The 24442-nt window shown below is 44.4% G+C and overlaps 1 protein-coding gene across 1 annotated transcript in view; it reads right to left on the bottom strand.

Annotated features, from left to right (window-relative positions):
• ror1 (receptor tyrosine kinase-like orphan receptor 1) overlaps window positions 1–24442 on the bottom strand; it is an 89259-nt gene that overhangs the window by 24078 nt on the left and 40739 nt on the right. Inside the window, exon 2 of the mRNA XM_036521622.1 lies at window positions 4375–4446. Within this exon, the coding sequence (XP_036377515.1) occupies window positions 4375–4446 (72 nt within the window). The remainder of the gene's footprint in view (window positions 1–4374; window positions 4447–24442) is intronic.

The following is a 24442-nucleotide window of genomic DNA, read 5'->3' as shown; positions in this document are numbered from 1 at the left end:
CCATCCAATGTGTTCTTCATAATATTTCGTAACAGCTGACCCTGGACGAATCTGATACACTATATGGACAGAAGTATTTGGCCACACCTGTTAATTATTGTATTCAGGTTTTTCAATCAGACCCATTGCCACAGATGTATAAAATCAAGCACCTAGCCATGCAGTCTCCATTTGCAAACATTTGTGATACAAAATAGGTCGTTCTGAAGAGCTCAGTGACTTCAAGCGTGGTACTGTGATAGGATGCCACCTTTGCAATAAGACAGTTCGTGAAATTTCATCCTTGCTGGATATTCCACGGTCAAATGCAAGTGATATTATTAGAAAGTGGAAGCATTTAGGAACAACAGCAATTCAGCCACGAAGCGGAAGACCACGTAAAATCACAGAGCGGGGTCAATGACTGCTAAGACGCATGGTGCGTATAAGTCGCCAACGCTCTGCTGATTCCATAGCTGAAGAGTTCCAAACTTCCACTGGCATTAATGTAAGCACAAAAACTGTGCAGCGGGAGCTTCATGGAATGGGTTTCCATGGCCGAGCAGCCGCATGCAAGCCTCACATCACAAGTCCATATAGTGTATTTTAAAAGCTAAAATGATACTACATATTTTTTTGACATTTCTAAAAGAATATCTTAGGATCTGAAAGAAAAAAATATGACCCATGTTTTCCCTCAGTCTAATTCTGACATGTCCAAAGGTATTTCATTTGAAAGAAGCCAGCATGTGACAGGATATTGAAATGTGAGGAATGTGACTCTAAAAAGAAAATGAGAGAAAACATATTAAGAGAAGCTTTCAGAGGTCCAGTCTTCACAGCTGTGAGTAGGACACCCACAGAAACAGAATTCCACAGTCTTTTCTCAGAAGGAGACTGCCAAGCTCCACTGCTTTAACCAGAACTGATCAACCTCGGAAACACAATCCGTGGAATAACATGTTATCTGATCGTTAGCTTTACCCTTCATTTACATTGAAACATTTCAATTTTCAAGCTTTTGTTTTCATGCATTTTACAGAGGTAGAAAATGAACTATGATGGCATGATGTATTATAGGAAACAGTAGGATTAGCCCAGTAAAACCCTTTTTGTGTATTGGCAATGCACAGCGTTTATGGCATTTACGATAAAGACTGTCATTAGATGCTTCTGTCCATACCTAGCATTACTACCTAAGGTGTGCTAACAGTTCCTTTCTAATTCCAGGACTGAACAATACTGCTTTAATCACAGTGTAAAATAATACTTCAGTGAACACTTGGGGACCTCTATTACGGAACATTTGTGTAATTAAATTACCTACAAGTTGCTAGAACATAAATAAATAAGTCACTCTCAAACTAGACTAATCCTGTCTGTGTCGTAAAATATTCTGGAATTTATTTGCTTTTGGATATCTGACATCCAGTGAGAAAGAGTTCAATAAATGATTGGTTTCACTGTTCCTTTGAGTTTTACTAGGGGCCTTGGCTTCTTTGACCCTAGGCACCCATTTCCAAACTCATAATAATGAAAAGATAATAAATGGTGGGTTTTCCTTCGGGAATGAATCTGGTCCCGTGCACATGTCGTGGTGTTTGTCTTGGTTTGTTCCCTCCTCTCGTGCACACTCACTGCAGACTCAATGGGGCCTTGCAGAGCTGAGAATGGACATAGGCTTTACCTAGGCTCCTCCTCTCTCATCACTCCAAGACAGGTCTGGTCAAACAGTGACCCGGGGGGGGAAAGATGCTTTGCTTTCCCAGCTAATACTTCCCCGGAACCTTAATCTCCATCAAGCAAACAGTGACTCACATCATTGGAACAATATACAGAGCGCTTCTTAAAAAAAAAAGAGGAACAACGGATATTATTGAATTAGCTGAATTTGGGCCACTCAACAGGCTCGACCATTTAAACACCAGCTTCCCTCTCCAAATAACGAATTTAGGATGGACATGCCCTTCCCCCATCGTGCCCTCCAGCTGTTTATTTAACAAGCCTTCAGAGTTGATCTGCAGCACTAACTTGATAATGAAATGATAGCATTACTGGGACACTTTGACATGGGAGTGATAACCAAGCTATGACTAGAGATTGTTGGGGATTCATGTAAAGATGTAATGTTGTTGTTTTTGCTGTACCACAGTAACTCGCAAAATAGTAAGATGAGCTCATGGATTGTTGGATGTTACATTCTCAAGACGATGTACCAGTATTATAGAGAGACGCATAGCTTTACTATTTTTTTTTTTTTTTTTACCTAATTCTTGCATTTGTCCAGGTGTCAAAGGCCTGAATCACATTGAATTAATGAGTGCCTGAGGGCCCACTGGACACATGGCCTGCTGTTATAATTCCCCACAGACCTGCAAAAATGTGTGGAATTGACTGTGCCCAGACTCCCTCTGGTCGCGTAGAGGCTGAACAGTGTCTCCTGTTAGTGGTTTTTGTTCTCAACTCTAAATGAGGGTCTAATTTATCTGGAGTGATGCATGTTAAAGTGAGAAACAGCAGAAGGCGAAAAAGGCTTTTGTCAACCAGTACTAAGTTTTTTTTCTTTGGCTAACTACTAATATACACAAAGAAGAATACGACTGCTGCGATAATCTAAAAGGAAAAGCAAAATGTTAAACAGCTGACATAAAAACAATGCTTGTCAGCAGAATATCACTGAAATAAGGACTGAAAAAAGAAATACAAAGCCATTCAGAATAGAGGTTAGAAATCTGAAAAAAATGTTTCAAATGTCTCTTTATAGTCTCCAAGGGGGGTTGGAAATGCACAATATGGCCATTTAAAGTCACAAGTTATAGCATTTTATTCCTTCTATTTCTCACACCAGCAACGGAGTGAACCAACAGTGATCCTTGTCGGAGTATTAAATCAGATGAATGGGGATCCCTGTGGGTCCATGATCTGATTCCTTTACCCGCCAGCCTGCAGTGGACCAGCCTCAGGAAAAAGCCCTTCTGGGATAACCGCTCAAGTTCTCCCTGCACTTCAGAGCTCTCACAATGTGGCTCCGGCACACAGCGAGTTTAACACCACTACCAACAATAATGCGTGTTTTCTGTAGGCCACACTTGTTGTTCAGGAGCAAGTTTCATTTACCTCCCTCCCTGTCCTCTTTTAGACCCTCAGCGTGGACTTCAATGCCTGCTTTCAGAGAGTTTGAAGCTGGAACAATGCGGCACTTGATCTGACCTCCTGATCTTGTAACCTCTAAAGCGCCTCTATCGGGCGGGCCATGAAAGTGGAACAATGGCATTGGGAGCAGCATCCAAGCACGCTCCGCTGCAGCCCCTAATTACACATAATGGCAACTGCAGTTACAGAGGTGCTCTGGGAATATTTCTGAATTCATCAGCTAATGAAAGAAGGAAAAAGTTATATCTGTTGACCTGCCAACGTTCGTACAAAACAGCCATTCTTTTCTTTGCTTTCTTATGCGGACTATTTACTGCCTTAACGGTAGGCAACCAAATCCCTCTGAAATTTAAACCACTGTTCCTCTGGTATTTATTTAATATTGCAAATGACTAAATTAGCCTTAATTGTTCTTCTCTTTTTGTTCCAATGGATTTTGGACTCAACCCTTGGAGAAACTGCAATGTTGAAGAGAGGAAAGTTAACTTAAAAAAACGAATATAACTTGTCAGACCTGCACCCATTTGTATGTTATACCTTCATTGTTATTCTATATGAAATGGCTAAAATGAGTCAGCAGTTAATTATAGCTAATGCTGATATAATAATCTCACAACAAGTGAGAGGGAAAGAAATCTGACCTGGTTCACAGCTAACAAAACAGTGAAAAAGTATTTTCTTTTGTGGAAAAGGTGAAACTCCAACACCTTTTTTCCATTGCAAGTAGTGGGACTGCCAAGGGCCTGTGTGTCCGTGTGTCTCTGTAATGTGCTGGAAAATGAGCTGTGTGTCATGGACTTTCTGTGGAGCCACACATGGAATACAGAGCTCTGCAGATAACGTTTGTTTTGTGTTACGTATGACGACTGGCTTGACCACCCTGACTTTCTGGAAAACTATCATTTCCTGGAGTGCCATGCCGCTGCCAAACTCCAAAACTGTGGAAAAACACACCCCGTGTAGCTACGCATTTGGACAAAATGTTGCTAAGGAGCAGAAATGTAAAATGATAAATAATGAGCTACGTTCATCAACCATCTCAGCCTGATATGGACGCACGCTGATAGTCATAGCCTGTTTCAGTAGGATGAATCCTGTCTGAACTGTGAATCAAAATTAAACTTGCACTCCAGACATAACACACATTAATCATCATGCCTCCATCAGATTATGTAGCCCTAAGAAGTCTCTCATAAGGAGCGGACCTGAACAAAACAAACAACACATGTTTAAAATGTCTACCTTTTTCTGCTTCACTGGAGATGTTCCAGGAGGAGGTGGCCACAACATTGGGGTCATGGGGAAAGTCTGTTCCTGCGAGAGACAGAACACAGCCCATTGGTGTGACCTGCATGAAACGACTTGCATGAAAGGACTAAAAGCTTATTTGATTATAAACACTATTTCCTTGAAGCAGGCCTCTGCTTCCCCCGCTTATTAATAACTGTTGACAGTTTAGGTTTCATTCCAAGGGATGGTTCTGGTGAAAAACAGCCTGAAATGAGCTTTTTTTATCTCAGGCCAACAGAAACTTCGCAACACCAGACAATAAACAATCATTGGCCTCCTGGAAGCAATCACATGGACCTCGCATACCAGCGGGCTGCGACGCTTATCTGTGTGACTTTACCTGCTGGTGCGTCTGCTCAGTGCATCAGGGCTGGTTGGGAGCTGTGTGTAACCAGCTCTTAATTCCCTCCCATAAAAAGCCCAAACCCCATCCGTACGTAAAATGAACTAAGCAATATATCATGCTGCATCTCCGCAGGTTCTGCTCGGTTAGGGAATAAATTGTCAGCGTGCTGACAGCCGCTGACTTTCTCTGGCGTAGCAGCTCGCTCGCTACTCTCTCGCTCTCCCCCGACGCTAATTAACGTCTGTGAACCCGCCGGCCGCACAGGAACCGCCAAACCCAATGCGTCTTACATCTGCGAGCATGGGAGGAGCTGCAACGCACAGATGATTTTGTTAAACGGATTGTTTATTTTCAAAGGCAGCGAAATCGGGAGACCAGGATACTGTTCCCCCCTTTTTTTTCCTTCATGTCTAATTGCATAACTATACACTGATTTGAGACCTGGGAAGAACTTTAAATAGATGTCTACTCTAATGTGCCCAGCTGCAGTTATCCTTATGAAAATGTAAACTGCCTGTAGTAATCTAATATTTCCACCATAAACACAGCCCTTGCCCTGCAACAGTACGCTGATGTGACTCTCCCTATGAAGATGGTGACTGTGGTTGCTGTGTGGCGGCAGAATGACTCGCGGGGTAGAAATCAAATGCCAGCCAGGCAGAGCCTTAGACTCTGGACCTTCTTAAAAAGACAGCAAACAGGGGCACATCTTCAGATAGGAGAAAAAGGCAGGGTGGCAGAGGCTACCAGTCATAGAGGAAGCAGAATGGAGCTCAGGGGAACTGAAAACTGTCACTAAAGAGGAAGAGGGCAGCAGAGAGGTGTGACTGCGTTAATGAGGTGTTAATCTCCTGTAAAAAAGGCTGCGTGTTAGAAAACAAGGAACGCTAACCAGTTGTGAAGGGGCTGACACCTGTTCGAGCGAGATGACATAACGGCACTGCTGCATGCTGGGAGTCCCTTGCTGTGCAGCCGATCTCTAACGCGATGGAAATGTGATCCAGCCTGGACGCCCCAAGCATCCGCCCTGGACAGCATGCTGGTCCATCCCTACTGCAGATGATTTATAACACAGCGGTGACTGGCTCTGCTGATGTGTGCAGGGCTGGGCCGGGGGAGGTCCCAGGCACGCTGCTGTAGCTGGCTGAACGTGGCACAGCTGCTTACGAACAGGTGCTGGAGCGCTCGCCGGAGCCGCTGGGGGAGCGGAGCTAAGTGTAAACCATCATTACATTAATATCCCGATGAAAGAGCGGCTCGTTTGCCCCCGGTTACTCTCCAGCTGTGGGAAGCGGTGGCGGCCGTTGCACGGTGTGGAAATCCCTGGCCCCGTACCGCTGCCAGAGCCAGGGCCCTCAGTGATGCGCCCGCAGCATCAGAGCTCTTTGAGACCCTCCACTGAGAGATCGAGCCCCTCGTTTGGAACACAATGTGCTTTCAGAAAAATAAATGAGCCAACAGAAACAAGGGAAAGCACAGGTCAACAGAGAAATGACTTCTCCCACTGGCCAAATTGACTCATCATCTCTGTACCTCCTCATAATTAAATTCCAGAGATACTGAGATGTGTGTTTTTTTTTTTAAAACCCACTTACTGTAATGCCTGTTGAACATTTAACCTACCGGGAAAAACTGCTGGCCAGACTAATCGTTATTCCAGCGTTATGATTAATTGTAGCCATGGACCCATCTTAGCCTGAACAAAGCGTATTCGGTTTAATATCTTCTAATAACTTGAATAATGTGAGGACCTCATTGGAGTCCCACGTGTTTCCTGAAAAAAATGACCATAAAAGGTGCCTGTGGAGCATTCCCCTGTGACCGTGCCTTTAAATCCACCGCCTGCATGTGCTTTAGCAGATCTGCCTGTGACGCAGGACCAGCAAGTCTCTCCACATGGCATACCTGTGGTTTCACACCATTTCCAGCAGGATTACAGCGGATCTTAGAATCTGTGCATTTATTGGCAAAGGGATGTCATGCACCACTGCCTCTCTTAAACACAGCAGCATGGAGATCGTCCAGGTAAAGGCTCTGCACAGAGAGGGCTAAGGGGACGAGACAGGTTTAGCAGAGGTATGCCAGCGGAATACCAAAACAGATGAAAAGCATTTTGCCCACAATTAACACACATCTGCAAGATAGCCCAACATTACACAATCAAGAATTATCTGGAAAATTGCAGGGCAATTTTGAGATTAGCATTCTAACGTTTCCCTACAACAAAGCCTGTTTTATTAGTACCATTTGTTAATGATGTCCTAAAAATAGGACGGTCACAGTGTCATGCCATGGATGAAACGAAGGGGCTGACTCAGATTTGGGGGTTGGCACCATTTGCCGGTTTGCTTTAATAGCTAAACTAATTACAGATGCACCAGTTTGAAAGAAAGTGTACCAACAATACTGACAGTGGTCACTGATTCTTCAGCATTTTTCACAAAGAAGGTTCCTACCACCCTTGAAGGAGATCACATCAGCTTTTGGGCAGCATCTGTTCATGTCCAATCAGGTCACATTTCCAGGCAGAGGATTTAAGCAACACAGCTTGAACAAAACCTTGAGAAACTACTTGTTGAACGCAGCCAAGATATTTCTGGACATAACATAATAAAATGAAATAATGATGTGCAAGACATTACACCCATATTGTCAGGCTATACTAGCAGTATTCTCATGCCTTTATTCCAGCTTATGTCAAAAACCAGAAACGCGTCCCTCATGTGTCTTCAACATGTATTGAAAATGGATTTTTCTTTCACTTAAATGGGTACGCATGGGAACCTAATAGACTGTATGATTTAGAAATGATGTACAGTATGTCTTTCATGTGGTTTATTTGATTGATGCAAGATTCACTAAACTGTTATTAGGGCATATTTCTATTTTCCTTGTTTTCATATTTGTAGAAGAATTTACAAATTGAAGGGTATCCTGGAAAAATGATCTAAGTAGGCCATCAGATATTCACATTAAAAGAGGAGGTTATTCATCGCTGATCCAAACATCCTCCCTCCCCCCCTCCAGACTCCTGCTCCAACATTGCCAGAGGACAAGGAAATCGACAATTGGCAGAACCCATTGGAAGGAGACGACTTAATGCTGTGGTGGAAAAATATAACTCGTAAAACAAAACACAGGAAAACTGCTGCAGTCTGTCCATTGCGTGCAACACGACTTGCTCCAGCTTAGTACAGTGCAAGCTGTCTTAATTAATTATTAGTATAATTACCCTAAACGCCCCGATATAAGTGGAAACTATGATCCTGGCTGAAGGAGTGTGTAGAAAACTTTTCATGTGGGGAGCAACGGGGAAAAACCAGGAATGATGAATCTGGTCGTAAACTCAGCATTTGGTGGTCGGCCGGGATCCCAGCTTGCATCAAGGAGTTTATCTTGGCCTACCTTTTCTCCACTGTCATTGCCCTGATGCAAGTAACTACTAAGCTGGTAAAGGCCAGAACAACTGTGAGTAATCACTGAAAAGTCCAGTGAATGGAATAAAGATATGAAAAGACCCCATGACATTCCCACCTTCCGAGGAAAGAAGCTGACAGCGGCCAGGAAAGAGACCACGCTTGTACTTGGCCACTCAGCTGTAGGGTGGCCAGGCCTGAATGAAAGGGGAACAATCTGGGGGACACTGATTTCCACCTGAGCGCACCTCCATCCTACGAGAACAACCCCCCCTTTGTCAGCGGGTGCACAGGTAACATGATAGGCTTGTGCAGCCGTGGTGAGAGATGGCCAAGGCTGCTTAGTGAACCAAAGGGCCAGGAGAGCACTGGAGGCTGTCAAACAGGGACCTTTTGGATCAACACAGCATACGGCAGACTAACCTTCAGGCCTGATGGTAAATGAGAGGGCTTTCTCTGCATCAGACTGAGATGAGCAAAACCTTCAGCTGGAGAAGAGGTTATGATGGGACGGGCTATCTTAGGAGCAAGAGCCATGCGGATAGGAACTTCTAGGTTTCTTCTGAATAAGCATACAATAACAATGAGTAGTACATGCACAGCGGACTAAAGATTACCACAGTACACCAGCTCCAGTCTACTCCGACAAGCTGGTCACGGTCTTTCTCTATGCGCGTCAAAGAAGCCGCTTTGAGGGATCCATTAGGAACACACAGTGCACGCTTCTATAGCTCATTAGAACACTTCACATTGCAAATATTACATCATTGTTCATTCGCACGTCTTCGGCAGATGTCTTCACATCCATGGTCAGATGAAGCAAACAAATCCCAAGACGCCGCACACTGTGCGAAAGGGAATCGTAAATGGAAACAGGCCTCCGATGCAAGACAGTTCTGATGACATGAAAAGCAAGTCATAAAACACAGGCCTCTTTCTAGTCCCTTATTTCTGTGTAACATATGACACGCTTGATTTTAAAGTCTGTCCTCCAGAAAGCATAAAAGCCGATGCTGCCTGACATTTGTAGCTCTTCTGATGGCTATTTAAAATAATTCTGAAAAAATATTGCCATTGGTAATCTGTTTAGTCAATCAAAGTTCTCTTTTAAATACTGTATTTTATGTGATGTCGTCTCCTGAACAAAAACAGCTGCGTAACATTGATGTTTCTCATCAAATTTGATATACATTAGTTATGACAAGCTACGCAGCAATGATGTGGGAGACGTTTTTGTACTTCGCAAAGCCATGCATGCATACAGTATTTGAGAAGCACTTCTGCTATGCCTGGTGCCATTTTCACGGGACGCTGTTTGTTCAGACATATAGTGTGTCGGAGATTTGATATTGTTTTACCATTTAATGACCCATGCGTTCACGGTTTACAGTCTTTCAGCAGCCGGGATTACAGAGGATTTGGGGAATACTCCGAAATTCGGGCATGTTACCACCTACTGTAGGGCTCATTCATTACTCTGACAGGCCAGTGAAACTGATCACTGCATGCCACACTGACAAAGCGCTGAAATCCTGTTTAACATCACACAGACACCGCTCACGTTCACCCTCCCACTGAGCTCATGCTTCAGGTGAAAAAAAAAAAATACATGCACCACTAGAACCGGCAATTTACAGAAAAGCGTGTCCAAATCGCCAGATTCTGCACTATCGAAATATTTAATAGAAGATGACCACAGATGGGAGCTTAGGTCCACCTGACAGAATTTCTCAAAACATTTTATGACCTGGGCTTCAATCCAAAACTTGTCCGTTGTATGAGAACTGCAGTTTCAAAAGTAACAACGCTTCTCTTTTTTGTTTCTCTCAAATGAAGCGTTCAAACCCCAAGGAGTCCTTCACACAGAATACTGGAAGCCATCTGAGGTCAGACACTTAGACACTGATTAGAACTCTGGGTGAATGCGGCATGGAGTAATTACAGCGACTGCTGTCCCTCTCTTCCCCCAGAGAGTGAATCTGCTGGCAGGAGGAGCAGCAAGGCCCCCAGTGCTGCTGACTCCTCTCTGATCATCGCTCTGCGTGCCTCCAGCTCGTCCCACCTCACACATCCCATCTTAACATGCCCAACATGAGCCAGGCTGTCACAGACCTTGCCAAGAGCACACCCTGCCTGGCACTGAGCTGCCAACAGCCGGGCCTCATCCAACCAGCATGGACAGGCCCATACTGACCCTCCTGAACTGGTCCTCTCAATCATCTGAAACGTCTCTTACAAAAGAACACTTACGATATACACTGAAAGTATGAGATACCATCATACAGATTTTTCCCATGTGCTCACTACGTTTTGAATGAAACGCTCTGAATAACCGAATTATGCATGTGGACTAAACACACAAATTGCTGGATTCTCGATTGCACGGCTGGGACACATTCTGACTCTCTTTCATTCCTCTTTAAAGACAATATGATATATGAGTTTGTCACCTGACCCCGTGTCTGAGGTACGCAGCGACTGTCACGGTTTGCAAGATGAAACGGAATACACCGGATTCCTCGGGTTTCCAGAAAGAATATAGCTTTTAATTTGCTCTTTTATCCCTTCACAGACTCCCAACACTTTGCTCTGCCAATAGGGGAGGCTGAGCCAGAGACGCCTGAGGTTTTGGCTATATCTAGCACGCTTCCCTGTCAATCACACAGACACTCTCTTGATGCTAATCCCACTGAAGGTTGGGGGAATAGGCGCCAACATTCCAGAAACCATTTTGGGGACGGAATGAGTAAAGCAGGGCAGGAGAAAAGACTGGAGGACGCTGGCCAGGGTTCTGCGAATTTGAGGGCCCGTCTGCGTCCACTATAAATAGCCTGACATCTCTGTAATCCAAAAGCCCTTTCTGGAGAAATATCAGACTTTGATCGATTTCCTATATTAAAAAATAACATTATTTCTACCACTTAGGTATGCACGGACCCACAATGCATCATTCTTGTTACAAACCACTGAACTACCACATGCAGATAAGTGCACCACTGCACAGCTAAGATTTCAAAACCCTTGTTATACTTTGTGCTTGCAGAACTTTCAGAGTGAGCAAGTTTTATAACTAATGTCGCATAGCCTTGAATACAATTTACAAGGAACACATAAAAAAGTGTTGATTTTTTTATTTGGAAGTAAAATATTTTTTAGTTCAAATAGCAGCTCCGGAATTAGATATTTTGGCCAAACTGGAATCAAGCTAAATTGAGAAACTAATGACTTACGAGCAAAGACTTTCTCGAGAGGAATGTGCAGTTATACTGCATTTATGCTTCCATGTGGTTTGGTTTACAATGCACTGTGACGTGTTTAGCGTACATGGCCTGGAATGGACAGGACCATAGGTGTTCTACATTAACTCTACCTTTAAAACACTCACTGGCATTTGTAAAATACACAGGTGGACCTGATGAACCTGAACAAAACCATTCCCTTGTGCCTCGTCGTGAAAGGAATTTATGCAAAGGTATTTAGTGTAAAAGAAAATTACATTTCCTTGCAACGTATGAAGAGTCGTGAAGAGGGGACGGTGAACTATTTTGTTACAGAGCCAGCTGCAGTCATTTCATTGCCTCAGCGTTGAGCTGACGCTGGACTCTCCCAAAATGTGTGAAGAGGGAATGCCCTTTGGGAGGACAGGGTGGATGGTCTGCAGTTGCTAGAAAGGAAAGGCCAGCCAAAAGACAACAGTGTGATGAAGAGCCATGATCTGTCTGGGGGACCAGTTTACTATAGAAAAATGGACTTCAATGGTCTCTCAAATATCATGTAATTTACCAATGCTTCCTGTGTAAAAACGGTCCTTTTCATACATATAGAAAACTGATCAGCCTTTTGCCTTCTCTCTGATGACAGAAATATCCACAACACCATAAGGGAAGACTTGGACAGGAACTTGCAGAGGGTTTTGGGAAACACATTGTACAGTGGTGTTTTCATGGAGTGTGCGTGATGGAAGAACAGTGTGAGGTGATGGCAAACGGCCTGGATCTGGTTAGTCTAAGATGGATTCAATGAGAGGAGGGTGTCCAGAGACACTGTAACACACACCAGCAGCTCCCGTGAAGCTGGCTGCTGAAAAGCTCAGTGTTAGCTGATTGTATACATTACAGCGCAGGAGGGCTTAACAGTTTGTGAATGGAAGATTCCAGTAGGCTGATTTTCAGACATGGCAGCATAATACCTGCAGGTGTTTCAGCATTTCTGAGGGCTTAGCCTACACTGCATCAGACCTGAAATGGTTTCCCCCTCACCTCCCATAAACTCTTGCTCGGGCAGTCCAAATACACCCCCTCCCCAAATACCACCGCCACCACTGAACAACACAAACACACCATAACTCTTCGCAACTGTTATATACGTTTCACAACGCCCAACCCAGACGAGAAGGAGAGAGGGAGAAAGCGAGAGAGAGGAGAGACACAAAGATCTCTATTGTATTAGCTCATTTCCCGTCAGAGCTTGCAGTGAAATCTCCCAGCTTGCCGAGCTAAAATGCATTCCGCATGCAATATTTCGCTGCCGTGCGGTAACATATTGTTCCCATTCTTCGCTCTTCATCAATATGCCAGGGCCTGGGTAATTCTGTGCGCTGATGTTTTAAATTGTTAATAACATGCAGGTAACCAATACTGGCCTCCAGCGAGAGGAAGCTTCCTCAGACGCAAGCAGGATCTGGGCCTGATTAGTTCTTTTATTCCTGTCTGTGGCCAGGCACCTCGCACTAAATCTGCGCTGTTTCATTTACATCTCAGTAACTGGGGACATATGTGGGCCCCGGTTTGCCCCCGGCCCCCCCGGGACAGACTGTCAGGGCCCGATAAGATCAAATACTACTTTCAATCGAAACATTCAAGAGTCCAAAGGTTTTGTTCCTTAATAAAACAACAACAAGGAAGAAACAAAAAAGAGGAGGAAAAAAAGGAGGCTGGGGACTGCGTCCGTTCCCATATGGAACATGTTTACAATAATATTCTGCCTCACCGATATTATCGTGTGCCTTTATTTCGTGGCTCAGATGTTCTCATCACAATATACCGTAATATGGTCAAATATTTGCCTCCATGGAAACAGATTAGAGGGCCTTTTTTGGTTTCCTTTATACCCAACCTAGGATATAAGGACAATCTACAAGACTTCTTTTTGAATTCATTCATTTCTTGTGTGTTGTTACTGGTTATGTATTGGACTGTTGGATTTCTTTTGAAGAGACTAGCAAAATAAAGAAAATAACCTAAAAAACAGAACAGACACAGTCAGCATTCAAACAGCAGTGTTCATTTTGCCTTTCCCTGGTAAAATTTCCAAAGTGCTATTTCAAATTGATTGATACAAGATAATCATGAATATTTAGGATGGATTTCGTCTATGGTGGTTTTTACAACAGACTGCTGCAGAATTCTTTTCCAAAACACTTCACATTTTTCCTGATTTAGTTTGCTTGGTTTCTAGATGATGAATGAATATGTCATTTGCTTGTTTGCATTTGGTCCATGAAACACTATATTGGCAGATTTTGTCAGCATAGAAAGTAACTAGATATCTACCAAGTTTATGGAACAACTTTTGTTTCATATATTAAGTTCTCATCCAGCAGCACATTGAAGAGAGGTCAGGAAAAGGAAGTGAGGGTCACAACTGTAGAATGACTAGGACCTGTTTTTCCTTGAGTGCAGCTGAACCATATGTGACCATCACAGTACAAAGAAGCACTGTGCCACCAAGATGAAAATGAAACTGATTTGAACTTACACACACATTTGTTTCAAATAGTGATTAACATATTATCACTTATCATTATCACTGTTTAAATGTTGTTTGATGTTTATGGATGCTAAACATTGAACGATTTCATACTTCCATAGCAATTTCTGGGTATCTTACACAACACAAACCAATGACAACAAAAAAGGGAAACAGCGATATGTGAAATGCAGTGCTTTGTGTAAAATACTATCCAACAAGTAAGCTGATCTTAACCCTACATGACTTCCTTGCACTATATGCAGAGAGTCATCCATACCTGCTTCCTACTCCATGGCTTCAAACACTTGCCATGTACTTCAATGCATATTATTTTCCACATCTGGAATTTCAGCTCTGAAGTTGATCCTGTCTACATTATGCACTCTTTGAAATAAGCAGCCACTGCTGACAATACACAGAGGCCCACCTCCCTCCTCTCAGAATCCCCCTCCTGCTGCTCAGAATGTTTTATCAAGTCTCCAGCGAGCAGTAATGAAAGTGTGAGTGTGTGTGTGTGGGTGTGTGTGTGTGTGTGTGTGTGTGTGTGTGTGTGCACTCGCGTGTGCGTGCTTGAGTGAGGAAGGAGAAATGGAGAGAAAGCGGGGGCAAGGTGTCGGTTCTTGAAGCCTTTCCACAATCTGTTCCTGCCCTTTAAAGTGTATTAGTCAAGATTAGTCAGCTCAGAGACTTTCTGCTTCATCCCAGCAGCTCATAAATTAGAGGAGTGGAATGTCTGACTGTCTGCCCCGTCCTCACCAGAAACACTGTCACTATTGAGGGAATAATTGCACAGCGGTTTCACATCACTGGAGGAGGGAGTGAGTGTCTTTGATTCATCCCCAATTCCCCTGCTTTTTTCTTTGTTTGTTTTTTGCCTCTTTCCCTACCCCGGACTGTACATACATTACATCTGGCAGACGACTTTACGATGAAAATATTTAAGGAGGATGGCAAAAAAAGCGTTAAAAAATCTGTGCAGTACATTACGAAATGTCCTGCTGCACTCTCCACATAGCTCAAAAACCAATAAACTACCAGAGTTTATAATGTCCGTTAATCATACGGTGTATTGTTTTTTCACTTTTCCCCCCTCTATTGATAAGATCTGATATTCCAAATTAAAATGATTAATATAGCCGCTTAGAGGGTAAAGCTCAGCTTCTCACAGGGTTGGGCTTTGAAAACAGTCCATTACTCAACCCTGACTGCTTCCAATAGGCATGGGGATGCCCTCTTCGCAGTCATGTCCCCTCAGAATGGACGGGGTCAAGGCGCACAGCGGCACCTGGTGACCCCGATGATGGCTTCTGAGCATCGGTGGTTGGGGGGGAGGACTGGGAGAAGCAGACAGCCGACCAGTAAAACGCTAATGGCTTTTACAGCTTGCGTAGTCTGTTTGCTCGGACTGCTCACCGACACTCCCGCAATTCATCCCAACAAAGAGGTGAGACGCGGGCTTGCTCCGCCGGCACAATAGCAGGCCCCCGCGGCTTTATGACCTCCGCTCGCTGTCCGCCACAACGCTCGCCATGACAGCTTCTCTGACGCTGCCTCTGCAAGGCTCTCACTTCTTCAAACACCGGGACCTGAACCAAAAGCTATCTTTCACTGACGGAAAATTACAAGAACTTGACCCCTGCAAGATCAGCCCAAGGTCTGGCAGCCACACAACATGTGTACACATACATAAACCAATAAACTGACATTGTGACTAAAATTAAACAGAACTTATCAGCTACAGCTTTATATAAACTACTGTGCCAGTGCAAGGTACCAACCCTATTTGAGACCATTTGAGTTAAACGACTGTACTGTGATGACTGACAAAAGAGCTTCTGACAACATGTTACTTAACAGAGACATGCAGTGCCAATTAAAATCCAAAAACAGTTTACCTTGTCAAAATTTTAAATAAAAGCTATGTCAGCCATAAAATTAAAGCGGCATTTGTGGTGGGAGATCTTTCGTGAGTGTAATATATAAGTCTTTAGAACTTGAGAGCCCACATCACACACCCCGAAGACTGAAATGCTCATTAGCTCACTGGCCTATCATTGACGCACCCGGCAAATTCACTCTGATCTGCGGGAACATGGAGCACAAACATAATTGACAGGAATAACCTTTTTCTTATAACTTACCACTTAACATATATTTGTTTGTTTGCCTTTTAAGTTTTTGCTCTGCATTTTAGTTTTTGATGAGAGTTTGCTTCACGCTTTATTTATGCTTTGCTAACATACCAAACCCTCGCTTGACCTTGAAATAGTTAGTTTACTTGTTTTTTTTGTACGAAATATACAATTCATATATCAAAGTCCAGCATACTCCAGACCTGGAACGGTTTTAGGAAATGCTGATTGCAACACTAGCAACCAGCATGAGTTATTAGTCATGATATCTGATCCCATGCTATGTGAAATACTGTACTGCTGGCTATGTGGGCTGAAACACTTTTTGGTAGCGTCTCCTCTTGCACCTCATACTGTACCGCTGAGGCCCCATGTGTGATATGCACAACAGAGTAACACTAAGGTGAGAGACACCTTGAGCAGCGGGGTTTGTTCAGGCAACGCCACAGCTCACTCCGCCTTAGACAGCTTTAATAATGAACTCCACTGATCAGAGAATTTTCGGCTGCTAAAATGATCAGTCAGTCAGCAGCTAAATATAGCATTTTTTTCATCTCAGTCACCTCAGTCTACTATGAACAACTTGAGATCAGTTGAAAAAATAAATGGAAAACAGGGAGAGCTTAAGGGGAGGGGCTCCATCTGTCGCTGATCACTTGATTTGAGGGTCCAGCCAGTCGTAAATCCGCTGGATTCCAGCGCCGGTCAAAGCAGTGAAAACAAAGCTTGTGTTTCCAAAGTCTATCATTTAATCAGTCACAAATGTAGGTAGCAGATAGTACTAACAGAAACCCACACATGTCAACCTATGATTCACCTTTTATTCACTTTACGAAAGTTTAACGAAACAGCATTCTTGGGGAAAAAAACTGAGACAAAACAAAGTGAACTTTTAGTGACCCTGTTTCATGTGAAAAGTAATACAAAGGACAACAGGCTTGACTGTCTATGGTGTCAGAGGAGACGAGCCGTGCAGGGGGATCACATTACACACAGCAATGATGATGCTGTAAGAAGCATTATGTGGTAAATCGGCTCAATATTTTTTAATCACGGAGCTGATGCTTGGAAACAAATATGCAGGTTTCAGCCTAACGGCACAGACCACCAAGCAGACCCCCAGAGCAACAAAGGCTTCTACACTGGGACCAAAAGGCATAAAATATGACTTGCTGTGAGAAGGCAAGTTGTGACCCACTGAGAACTCTAGACAAACCAAATCAATCTCAGTTCAGACACACAGAGTCAGCGCAGGAATGGACACATTTGAACACAGAGGTGGAGAGACTGGATGGAGGCATTTCTTCATTATGCAAGGAGAGGTTCCCCATCAGCGCTGGAGAGCTGGCCAGTGAAGTGGATAGAATTTAGAATTAGAGATTTCTCTTGGTTCAGGCTAAAACCTTGATAATATTCTATGACTGCTTTAAGCTGAGCCAATTATAAATCCATTTCTCTAGGTGGGCCAACAAAACATTTATTTTTGAGTGCATTCAGAAATTGTTCATCTCACCCATCTCCAGCCATGAAGAACCCAGTGTATCAAAACTAGAATTCCTATGGTTGTAACAACGATTACCAATTTCAAACCAAATGGTTGAATATTGTAATTAAAGGTGAAACACTACTTTCTCATTTGTATGTGAAGAAGTTTACAAGGAGAAATGAATACATTCCATCGTGTTTTTTGGTCTTCTGGTGCAAAAAATAATAAAAAGAAGGAAGAAAAACAACATATGCTCTTCTGCCATAATACTTTATACCTCCATCCTGTATTTCTGCTCTGCTTTTGCCATACACAGCTCTCGGATTGTATTACTCTCCGGCTGAAAGGTTTCCTGTTTTCCTCTACATGGAGGTTTTTTTCTTCAGGGGAGACATTTTTTTAATCAGAAGTGATTACTTATTTTGTGCATTGCTAGCCTGCGGTCTTCTTTTTTCCTGGGCAATTAACTGTCTGTTTGTTTATGTCTTCTGCAGTTCTATGAAACTGGTGCTGCTCTCCTCTGGTGGGACACCAGGCCTCTGCTCAGGCAGGTGACAGGGCCTGGGCTGAGAGGAAGGGTACAGCTGCCCTCCTCCTCAACACTTAATAACGAGGCTAAGAGGAAGGAGCTGGACGCTGCGCTGCTAGTATAATCTCAGTTACATGTCAGCTCCAGGCTTAAGGCATGGAATCTGTTAAGATCAGACAATGTAATGGAAGGTGAGGGAGCGTCTGCTGATGCCAGCGCTACAGCCGAGGTCACGGGTCCCGTAGCAGCCTTTTTCTGTGCTCCAGTGGCTCTGCAGGCCATCAGCTCCTGCTCGGCGCTGTGCTGGAACGCCTTCCTGGAGAGCCTTCAGCAGCAACGCTTGCACCATTAAAGCTCATCAAGTGATTGCCTTTAAAGAGCTGTGCAATTACGGCCGTACAAACCACTCGCTTTCTGAAGTCCTGCCAAGAACATCTGAATTCCTTGTTTCCATGAGGTACTTGACCCTTCTCATGAATATCTCCCAAATTAATTGCTGAAGCTTTAATGTAATTTAGCATGGCTCAATGCAAGGGTTTATTTTTTCTTTATTATCCAGAGTACTGATATAAATTGAGTCTGCACTGTCAATTAACCAAGAAGATGATGAAGGGGGAGTTCAGAATATGCTGAGGAATTTGTGAGGAAAGTTCAAAACAAATAGATGAGGGCAATACTCACTATGAAAAAAGTGAATTACTGGAAATACAGTCCAAGTACTACATGCACACACAACTCCCACACCCCCCCTTTCCCCACAAACACAATAAAGCCAAATTCCTATGTTCCGTTCAAATTTCGTCAAGTTGCGGTACGGCTACCAGGAATTCCCACATCTACTCTGCCCTCGCTGCCAAACCGCGAGAAATGCGGCCTCACAAAGAGACGTGTCCCCCCGCTGCAGGACGGAGCAGCCGCGTCCTTTGTGTTTCACAACAACATTGTCACGGCAGGCCTACCGCGACGCCACAGGACAGCGGGAGGCGTAACAGGACACCAGCGTGGAGAGGGCACGGCTATAATCCGCTGCCTGGTTACTCTGCCCTTTTCCACCACACAGAAAACCTGACTCCGCCTACACCCCTCGGCCTTTGTGTTTCTCCCAGCTGCAAACCGCCAGATGTTCCGATGTCTTAAAATCCCTTAATTTCGTTTTCAGGCCAGGTAATAAGCGGGTTGCGGGCAGAGAAAACAGGTAGTTAGGCGATGAAAAACGAAACGAGGCCCCCGTCGCGAAAGGCGAGGGCCGTAAAAGACGGCGGGCGGAATGTGTTGACGATTACTCTGCGCCTTCGCTCCGTCTCGCGGCTCGTTCCGCAGATCCAGGCCCCTTGGCTGACGCAGAGCTGCTGGAGAGCCCAGCCTGGGCAAGCGGGGAGAGAGGCTGCCCAGCCCAACGCGCCGGGGGAAGTCCCAGCTGTGCAGTAGCTACACCCATGATTCACATAAAGGTTGGAGGAATGGCTCCTAAAGTTTTACAGTCTGAAATTATCCCCGGCTCTCTCTGGGCCTCCCGCTTGCTGCGGGGGACACAATAAACGCTTGGTAGCTACGCTCCTCGGCACTGTGCTGCAGGGAACGCAGTAAATGCACCGTATCTACACTCTTTGGCACTGTGCTGTATGGGACAGAGTGCACACATGCTACAGCAACTGTGCTCTCTTCACCATCGTACTTTATAAGAGAACATGGTAAGCACATGTTAACTGTGCTCTCCCAATATCCTGTTTTGTTGGGAATGTGGTAAACACGTGGGAGCTGTGTTCTATCACTGTGCTTTCCTGCGAGGGACAGTTCACACATGGTACGTGTGCAAGAGCCAAGGTAGGAGGCACAAAACCGACCGGTGGAGGGAACTCTCTGACGAGGGTTTGAGTTAGAGGGGGAAAGGCAGAAACCACCAGGTCCTCTGGCCTGAGACTTTTCCAAACATGCTTACTAACCAATTTGACATGCTTCATCCGCCCTCTACTCTGTACTCAATACTTACACTGGTTTCCTAATAGAAACTGTCTGCAACGTATTGGATTGCAGGGTATAAGTATGCACGACGTGTCATTATACGTTAACAGCTTCAAAGTTGGTATTCTTCCGAATAACGCGGAATAGCCGATCGTTTGAACTGATTTATGAACAGAATCCTGTTACAGAACGTGGCCGAAGGGTTATTACGTTACAGGATTTTTCCACACGATCAACACATGCTCCAGTGAGTTGAAATGACAAGCTGCCCGCTGGTACCTATTCATGGCCGACTAATCACATTATTATTTGTGCAACGCTGTCAAAATAAAACTATTATGTGGGGGAAAATATAGCGGTGTGAATTATCCTGGTTAATAGTCTGTTGAAAACGAAGCGTACAGGATTGAGATATCTGGATTTTTGTTTCCCGAGCCCCTGCGTATGAAAAGGGCCAGATGCAGGAGAGGTGACAGAACCAACACGTGCCACTTCACACTCACAGCACGCTCTCAAGCTGCTGCAAAACAGGAGCTCATAAAACAGCAACCACCTCTTTATTTTCACACTTCCAGGGGACTTTTTACAAGCTGTCGCTGCGCTTGGAAGTGTGTACGCGGCTGTGCTCATTACAGTAATGTGTGTGCCCACTGACAGTGCGCTCTACTTATGGAGCAGGCTACACCTGCCCTCCTGTTCATGGCTGATATTCCCCACTTACGGAGTTGTACAACAAAGCCTCAGCCCTATTTTGCTTCTTCAGTCTTCTATAGCACTGGCCTCAATGCCTGCTTCCTGTCGGGTCACCTCCATTTACCCCTCATCGCTTCCACAGTACCACACCGACTGAGAATTTGCATAATAATCACTGGATAGCCGGGTTGTCTCCATAGGGCTGTGTGGACTGAGTGCAGAGATGTGTAGACGCTGGACTGACTGAGCACTGTGCCCAGGTGTGCGTGTGTTCGCAGCCTACAGCAGAGGTCACGGGGAGACCCGGCCTCCGCGCGGGCTATCAGTCCCAGAGCGCCGCGCCGTAAGCACTTCAAGGATTGATGGAGCTGCTGATAGGCTTCACGGCGCTCAGACAGAATGCCTGTCAATACCTGTTGCCTATGGGAAATTCGGGATGCGGTGCCCTACCCGGGTGCGTGTCGAGACAGGATTACCGCTGATTTACAGAGCTCGGCACGCCAAGAGGAGCAGCGCACCACACGGAAGAGCGGAATTTAGTGCTTCGCAGCCTCTGACTCAGCGCATAGGGATATGACTCTTTAAATAATACACTGGCACTAATCACTGGGAGATAAGAGAGACGCACAGCGTGATGTGTTTTTTTTTTTCTCTGTTTCGTGCCATTTCTGCCTTGTTTTGATGGGGAAGGAAGTCATCCGAGCATAGACAATGCGGGCGAAGCAGGAACACAGCGAAACACAGCAAGGCCACACATAGAGCTCAGTGACACCTTGAGGCAGCCCTCAGAACAGAAGGCACCGTGAGCACCAAGGAAGGGCTTCTACTGGTGTGAGCTTCGTTTTGGGCTTTTCAAAGCATCATCGCAGAGGAGCTGAGGAATCGAGAGCCTGCCAGCGAAGTTTCTGATCAGAACGCGGAACACAGTCCACGCACACCTGGATCGCGTATATCCCCGAACGACTTGATGACAGAGCAAAGATGGAGCTTTTCGTTTATGCTGATCCCCTCCATGCTCGGCGAAGAACACGTTTTTTAAATTAGTAGGCGTCCATATGCCGCGCGCCCATGCGTCGGGGAGGAGGTGTGAGGACGGGGACCGGACCAGCGGAAGGGCAGAGACTGTGTGGAATCAGGCTGAGTCAGAGCTTGGCCCGCACTGACTTGGCCCAAATCGCAGACTGGAGGCACCGCGAGCACGTTGAAGAATAAAAACTGAATTTGTGGAAGAAGCCTATAGGCAATACAGGGCCTATAAATTTCAGGATGTGCAGGAGGGGGGTGGCAGGCCGTGTAAAATATGATATGTTAACAGCTGTAAGGTCGGCCCTCCCAGGCCCCAGGGCAGCTGCTCTGATTGGCATCTCACTAATTTGGGTTCGCGCTCTCCACCTATCTCACATCTCCACATGTGTGATCTATTTTGACAGCGCCTTCACTTTGCAGTAAATACCCCAGCCTTTCAGGCATAAAACCTGGGCTCTTAACTACACTCTGTGTGAAAATGCATGACGAGTGATGTGGAGATAGCCTACTTTCCACTGTACGAGACAATGTAGAAGATATAGGGCCTCAGCATGCAGCTGTTAAAGGCTCACAGCTATCTGCAGGCCACCTCACAAAGGCAGCATTTGCCATGCCTTCCCTCAGCATATTCATAATGCAGGGTTACAACGAGCACTGTCTTCCTGCCTGGTCTCTCTGACAACAGCAACGTACAGCACTGGCCCAAAAATGCTGTGGTGAAGGAAAAAAAGGATTAGAAAATGAAGACACGAAGAGGATGGATTCCACCAGTAAGCCATCATACTGATAAAGAGTTGCTAACAGATACTGTGCAGATGCACAAGACAACTGTCTCATTAGGTTATGAAGAACATGAAAGCCCAGATGTGCCACTTTATTTAAATCCAACATATAAGTAACCTACTGATATGGAGCAAAAAAAAATATTTTTTTTTAAAGTCTCAGTCAACCAACAACAGCATAACGGTTATGAATTACACAAATGCTTTCCTGGTATTCCAGTGGCTACCATGGAAACCCAGACCTCGCAAATCAAGGCCAATAAAAAGAAGCAGTAACTTTACTCTCGGTTGTGTCTGAAATCCCCATTCATTTGACTGATGATGAACTCATCTGCGTAACTTTTGCATATCCTCTTTATCTTCATTTTCCTAATCCACTCCCGCACTCCGCAAGAGTTCAACTATCTCCCATGTCTCCGATTCTCGTGCCCTTAGGAAAACTCTGTTCTCATTCATTAACTTCATCCCTGACAAAAAGCTCACAAGATCCAGCAAATTCTTGCTTGTTTTACAACTGAATCCACTAATGGGTAATTATGTATCTGTGTAAAATAAATCCTCAATAAATCCATCTCTTATGTGAGCGTCTGCAAAGCACACACAATAAAGAATTTAAGTAACCTGACACACTTATTGGCAATGCTTCTTGTTATTCCTTTCTGTGGGATTTCTTGTGGCTTGAGGACACCAGAAATACTCTTTCAAACAAACCTTTCAGCATTTAACATCTGAGGACAAACATAATAAAACAATTTTGCCTTTTAATTTTTTTCCAAATAAAAAGGCAAACTAACACCCCAATTAATCAAAGTGAAAGACGACACCAAGTTTCTCCCAACAACAGTATGACATCAAACTCTTGGTTTTAATGAAATGTTTTATGATGATAGCCATGACGCACTCCAGCAATCATATCTCATGTTTTACAGACATTATTGCTTTATGCTTTATTGACTCAATAAGCAAGTAAGTAATTAATTACTAATAAATGACTGCTTAAAAAAGTATTTAGATACTGGCCTATTGGAGGGGGTACACAGGTTTTTTTCCCCCAAATATTCTTGATTGGCACATTCTGTAATTAGTTTAAGTAATGTAATGTAGTGTAATTAAGTTGTGACAGGCATTTTGATTAATATCATTATCTGTCCGTCAGCTGTCGATATTACAATCTCCCTTTACAAGTGACAATCCACAATAGCAAGTTTTGGAGACACAACTTCCGTTAACAGAAAACAAACCAACGTTAGTAAATTAATTACCTGGGCATAAACCAGAGCTATCCTTGTAGATTTAGGATAAGTCTCCTGTAATCATGGAGATCATTGACAACAGAAGACATTACAGAGATTAGGACATCTATTAATACTGGAATTTCTGATGACACCATTTTTACATTTCAATGTCAGATGCTTTAAGCCAGCCCGGGTCACAGAGATGTGATAATAATCATGTCAGGTTGGGGGCTAGCTCAGTAAGAGGCTGTTGTGACATGGGAAGACAGCTCCTGTAATTAGTCAGCCAGGCCAGGCTCGGAAGATGAAACCTACCCCACTTTCACATCACACCTGACACCTTACACCGCATACAAGAGTGAGAGGCTCGGCCCTGCATGTCAGAATACACCCTCAACGCTTCTCACTGGCTCCCTGAGCCAGAAATACTGACATAAAACACCACCTCATAAACAGATGAATAGCTTCAGGGGACTGGGGGGCCAACAGACAGAAAAAGAAGAGTTTAATTACTCCTGCGTCACTAAACCAATTGATTTTCACCGCTGTGACTTTTACAACGGCCCTGCAATTCGACGCAGATGTGCTGCAATGGAGCAGGGATGCTGATGCAGAAACAGAGGAGGGTTTGCTCTTGTCACTTCAACCAAACTTATCACCTG

This window comes from Megalops cyprinoides, chromosome 2, assembly GCF_013368585.1.
Source record: "Megalops cyprinoides isolate fMegCyp1 chromosome 2, fMegCyp1.pri, whole genome shotgun sequence".
In the NCBI taxonomy this organism is placed as follows: domain Eukaryota; kingdom Metazoa; phylum Chordata; class Actinopteri; order Elopiformes; family Megalopidae; genus Megalops; species Megalops cyprinoides.
Note: the sequence above shows the minus strand (reverse complement) of the source record. Positions and strands in the feature narration are given on the sequence as shown.